At 45.0% G+C, this 6,243-nt stretch overlaps 1 protein-coding gene across 1 annotated transcript in view; it reads left to right on the forward strand.

Moving 5' to 3' along the window:
* The window catches only part of Ids (iduronate 2-sulfatase), a 17,310-nt gene extending 12,165 nt beyond the window's left edge, over positions 1-5,145 (forward strand). The window contains exons 8-10 of the mRNA XM_077662330.1: positions 53-179; positions 1,809-2,071; positions 4,773-5,145. Of these exons, the coding sequence (XP_077518456.1) occupies positions 53-179; positions 1,809-2,071; positions 4,773-5,093 (711 nt within the window). The 3' untranslated portion in view covers positions 5,094-5,145. The remainder of the gene's footprint in view (positions 1-52; positions 180-1,808; positions 2,072-4,772) is intronic.
* Positions 5,146-6,243: the final 1,098 nt, after the last annotated feature.

Here is a 6,243-nt window from a genome sequence, read left to right on the forward strand (position 1 = left end):
AGCAATATTAACTTAATTATCCCATTTCTTTCTGGCATTGCTCAAATCTCAGAAGGAAATTCGCCGACACTACTACGCCGCGGTTACGTACATGGACACGCAAGTTGGGAAGGTACTGACTGCGCTCCAGGAGACTGGCCTTCGCAAGGACACGCTGGTCGTCTTCCTCGGCGATCACGGTAAAGCACGTCCCCTACGCGGTAGGACGCATCTAGCTTTCAGTGCACTTCGAGTTCTCGTCGAAGTACTCCCGAGCAGAAATGTAAAACGAGAAAAGTCGAACAGGCGAGCGTCTTCCATTTCTTGATTTTTTTTCCCTTAGCGCCATTCAGTACCATCGTAGTTCCCAATACGAGAAAGAAATTGTGATTTGTACCTCTATCGAAGCTCAGCAGGCAAACGGGGCTTGAAACGGGGCGCTGTAATAACCAAGTTGACGGAAAAGAAGTAACAGGGCTTTCTGAAGACGGGACGAGACGGAGACCTGCGCTGACTAGCAACCAAAGTTATTTATTGTGAAAACTGAACCAGCATATAAAGAACACCTGGAGAGCAAGACACAAAGAGCAATAAAAAGAAAAAAATGAAGAAAAGAAAATAAGGGCAGCACACGCCACGCACTCTGTAAGAATTATTCATAGTCACTGATTAAGATAAGCATATTCCTCTAGGAACAAGTCTAGGACGGGATACTGATGCATGTGTCATTTGCGTTGTGTATATTGTAGGCCTGGCAAATGAGCCTCGAGGTCTCGTCTTTATATCTGGAGATGATAATTGCACGGTTCAAAAACTCTTCACATTTGTCCCACTTTTGACAATGCATGACAAGATGATTTCTTGGCAACTTATTAACTTGTTCTCCATACCTTTGGCGAGCTTTTAAACAAAGCATGATAAACTAAACACCGCAGGATAGCTCATAAAGAGATTGTCAATCTTTGCGGCATCTTTGCTTGGTAATTCCAGAATCCAAAGGAACAAGCGCACTAATGTGGACGGGATGGTCATGAAGAAAGCCACATGTATCCCAGTGCGTGCACAAAGTTTCGCACAATCTCAAAAAGATAGTTATCAAAGCTGACGTGAGCGTTTTCTTTTTGGCCAGGAATAAACTAGGAGGCCTGTCCAAAAAAATGTGAACGAAGAAAGAAAAAAGGAAAGGGGGGGGGGGGGGGGAGGCTGCCAGAAAAAGCACCAGAACAAGTTTGTTGAATGCACCATTGGTGTAGTCTACAAGGTTCCAACGTCAAGCGGCCGTTTCTACATCGGTGAGACGCGACGCTGCATCAACGACCGCCTACGTGAGCACGCCAAAGATATCGAGAACAAGACAGTCGCAAAGAATTCATTTTGCCACGCATTGTGCAGAGCGCAACAAGAATAAAGCGTTTTCGAAGCGTACTGCCATCATCTCCAGATATAAAGACGAGACCTCGAGGCTCATTTCCGAAGCCTACAATATACAAAACGCAAATAACGCATGCATCATTAGGCCGTTCATAGTCTTGTTCTCAGTCACCATGAATAATCCTTCCCGAGTGCGTGGCGTGCGCCCATTTTTTTTTTCCTTTTATTTCCTTTTCTCTTGTTATTGTTCTTGCAATCTTGCTCGCCAGGCGTCTTTTATATGCTGCTTCCATATTGACAATAAATAATTTTGGTTGCTAGTCAGCGAAGGTTTCTTCCTCGTTCTCTGCTCTGTCTTCAAAAAGCGCTGCTACTTCTTTTCCGTCAACATGTACTATCAAGCCTGTATTATTCCTCTTCTGCAATAACAACGTCGTTGTGCAACGCGGCCGTCGCAGGTTGGGCGCTCGGCGAGCACCAGGAGTACAGCAAGTACAGCAACTTCCAGGTCGCTACAAACGTGCCCTTGATTGTGTCACCGCCGCCGTCTCAACGGCTCTCCGCTTCCGGGCCAAGGCCTCAGCGGGTCGATGACCCCGTGGCACTAGTTGACCTATTCCCCACGCTGGCTTCTCTGGCGTCACTTCCTGTACCTCCCAGCTGTCGGTCAAGTGAAGGAGTTCCAGAAAGCCAAACCACCTGCACAGACGGTGTAAGCCTGGTACGTGCCATGACGGTTCAAGTTTACTCTGTGCATCTCATGAATATACATACATTAAAACACTGTACATACCGAAGTGTTAGTTAAAATTAATTAACCTTGCACTGAACTGTGTCCATCATTCAGTATGCATCGTTACTTGCTCGTTTTCGATAAATGTTTGAAAGTGTTCGGAAAATTATTTCGTACTGTGCTAATATTTATTTTCTATTTATTATTCTATTCTTCTATTTATTATTCTATTTGTTTTCTATTTATTTATATCCAAACTTATGCACAGTCAAGAACAATATGGGGCTGTGTAAGAAAAGCCTCTTTAGGAACTGTATGCTTTTGCCCGTATTCTAGTTTAACTTAATTATTGATGCTAGCAGATCTGTTTTCAGCATCAAAATGGAAACCGATGGTTTCTCTAATAGCCTCTTTCAGCATATTGAGACGCAATGCTGTCCGAAACAGAGTCGACCCCCTGTGACATACGGCATCGTGTTCAACGTTCTTTGTTCTTGGTGTTATGTAAAGTTAGGTTACGTTACCCTAGGTTGGTTGCTGTGGTGTTGCACTAGCAGCAAAGAAGCGGTAAGAACGCGATGGCGTATTTATTGGACGGAAACTGAGAAACTATCCTCGCTGCGCTCATGGCGGTGGTCACTTTAATAGAGAGCCCCCGCTGACATCACTTTTCACGTCACTAAGTCACGTAATCTCGGCTGCTTAACGAAGCCCGTGTCTGCCATGGCGAATAAACTGCACATACAGCGTGATCTGCACTCTGAGCTTCAAAGAGGGTGAAGCGGCCATCTGCGCGAGCGGTGTCCTCGGTGCAGGTGTGCGATCTTCCGCAACAACACAGCCAATACCGACGCTTAGCCGGCAAAAGAAACAAACCTAACCCGCTTGAGCTCTCTGAGCCCCAAAGAACACGAAGCGGCCACGGGTGCCTGAAAAGTGCTAGTTCTAAGTGCAGCACTGGGTGCCGGTGAAGGCCATCGCGAATGAGATCCCTATAACAACTGTTCGCTGTAAAATATTCATAGGCAGAAGTAATTCATAATCTAGCACGATTATCCATAGAGAAGTGCAGCGCAAAGGAAACAAGGACGACACAGACACGAAGAAAACAGGATGAGCGCTGTCTATGTCTTCCTTGTTTCCTTTTTGCCGCACCTCTCCATAATGCCTCACCAACTGGCCCAAACGACGGTACTAACCACTATCCAAGAAATTCCTAGGCAAGCTAATAAAAAAATTACAATAAAAAACGGTCAATTTGCGCCATGTACAACTATGGTATTCTTCAGGATAAAAGAAAAGAACACATCTATGGCTTAAATCATTCAATAATCTCGAGGTATGCTCGTCCACTATCGTATGTTTGCCATTACCCCCCCCCCCCTCTTGATTCAATGTCGCACTGAAAATCGCTTTAGTTGCTAACGGATGTTCTACTAACAAAATAAATCATGAAGGGTCTATATTCTTTATTTGGAAGACCGAGAGATGTACTTTCTGCCACTGTGAGTGAATTCAAGGAGCGTGACGTTTTTAGGGGAAAAAATGTGTGCTGTCTGCTGAAGAAGTTCACGCGCCAAGATTCTTGTGAGCGTGGTGAGCACTTGATTGCACGACGACGCATTGGTCGCTTCGAATCGCTAGCTTCGCTGTTAAGGATAACGAGTACGAACCTCGCTATCGCCTACGAGCTCGTGGGATCAAAGTGACACAGGCTAGGCAAGGGTGCAACCGCACTTTGCTAACGAGGGCCTTGGTTTGGAAACTTCTGCATCAGGTGGCCCGTACACCGAGAGACCGTAAAAAGTAATGGAGTAATAAGCATGACTGATTGCTAAGACTGCACAGGTTACCCGCCACATACCTGTAAGGCTCGTACCTATTTGGGGAAAACAAATTCCCTTCTCCGTCTACTCAAGCTCGTGTACCTGTTCATCAAACCAGGAAGTAAGGATGACACACCGACAGCAGATAGGGCCTCAATGAGTGATATGTGACTTCTCAGCGCGCGGTACAAGGATGCGAAAATAATGAAATAGAATGACCAATTAAGCAAGGTGTCAGGACATCCTTTTTTTAACGAAAGTGACCTGGAGAGAAAAAATAATGTCAGTCAGGAATAATACGAGTAGATTTGGCTCTTATAGTACGGCGTATCTAAATATCTAGTAATATTTTCTTGCGGCCTCTCAGTTGGCGACGAGGGCTTATTAACATCGACTAGTGATGCTCATCTCCATATAGGTAATTACAGGCAGGCGCTCTCAATAAATGGCATATTTTTCGTTTCATGAAGTAGCGTATTTTGTGTACAATGTAGGCTTTTCGACATGCACTCCTAATGTAGCACGCCACTGTGTCATCTTAGGTTTCTATAACGGAACATTTCGAAGAAGCATGTCCTCTTAATGGATTTGTTTGCGCAATCCACCAGGGCAAATCCAACAGGCTTCTAAGGGCCTCACGCAATGTACACTGAATGAAAAAATCAAGCTTACGTCTTGAGAGAAATGACGACAATCACTATTTCGAGGAGAACAATACTTACGCAGGTAAACTCGAGATCCACTTGTGGAAAAAAATAGAGCTTTTCTTAGGCATTTTTGAAGACCAGGATAATTAAACTGCCAGGACGGTTTGAAGCAGCGCCTAACCGCATAGACATGCCTTCATTTCTATTCTCTGTCAGGTCGACCACGTGCAACGAAAAGAAGTACTGCACCAGTATCCTCGACCTTCGACTACTCCGCAAGGGAACAGCGACCAACCGAGGCTCAGGGACATTCGCATCATGGGCTACTCCATGCTGTCGCGCTTTTATCGGTACACCGAGTGGATCGGCTTCAACTCTACTGACTTCCACCGAAACTGGGCTAACGTCTACGCCCGCGAGCTGTACAACCTCAGCTCGGACCCTCGCGAAGACAACAACGTTGCAGACTTGCCGGAATACAAAGAAATTGTATCAGCCCTGTCCTTAAGACTGCAGGAACTCGTGGAGGCTAAGTGAACTCTAGTGTGGACCGTGCAAGCCTAGTCACAATAAAGCAGCTTATGCGTGACTGAGGTTTACTTTTCAAGTTCTCAAGATGGCCACTTTGCAAACAACGCGTCGGTTAATCTAGAACCTTACACGTGAAAACGGTTTTATTCCTGGGCATTTCCTTCGCTCCAGACATAAGTACACGTGTGTAGTCAGGTGGTACCGCTCCCCGAATAATCTGGGAGGGGTCGCTTGAGGGACACTGCTGACAAGTTGAAGTTCAAGTATATCTATTAGATACCGCATCTTAATGGCTAACAGGCCACCTTCCTCGAAGAAAGAACTTTTATTAGGTAGAAAAGTAAAAAATTGAAATACTGGTATCCCAGCTATCAGCCGCCTTCACAAGCGAACTACGGTGACGTGAATAATTTTTTTTTGGTAGGCGGGTCTGTGAGGTCCGACCACACCACCAACCTATTCCAGACATTAATCGCACCAAGTTCGTATTGGTCGCTCTGTTATTATCACCGTCATGAATTTTGATGGAGCGGCAGGAAAGTATTGTTAATTTCAACTGCAAGCTTTCAAGAATTAAGCAGGTGTAGTACTGCCGAAAGAACGCCAACAAAGCATCGAAAAGCCGAACAGTTCAATTTTATTAATAATAAACAAAGGATTGAGTTATTTTCAGTGTCGCTTTAAGTTCGGTCCGTGCGCAGGTGTGGACGGCACAGTAGAAGGCATATGGAGGTCTTGCACCTTTCACGAACTCTGCCAAGCTGTAACTTGTAAATATTTTTGGTGGCGTCATGGAGACCAAGACAGCCGCCCAACATTTGCAGCACGCGCACAGATGGGAGAAATGTAAAAAAAATGAAAATTAAGATCAAGCTCTTCTAGCTTTTTAAGCCGAGACCACAGAAGCAGTGTTTGCCACTGAAAAGCCTCTGAGTCGGTAAGTATACTTCTTGAGATAGTTGTCTTCCGCGATACCACATAAAAGTGCGGTGAAGATTAACTTTAGAGCCGTTTTCACTCCTATCACCGTTTGTTACATAATCCCTTCATAACACAGATGAAAATTTGGGTTTTATAAAATCGCGCAAAATTTCATTCCTAAAACCAACTAACGCAAGAAAAGCGACGGGCAAAAAAAGTTTCTGATAGCAGTACC

The sequence above is a fragment of the Amblyomma americanum genome, chromosome 4, assembly GCF_052857255.1.
Source record: "Amblyomma americanum isolate KBUSLIRL-KWMA chromosome 4, ASM5285725v1, whole genome shotgun sequence".
Classification (NCBI taxonomy): Eukaryota; Metazoa; Arthropoda; class Arachnida; order Ixodida; family Ixodidae; genus Amblyomma; species Amblyomma americanum.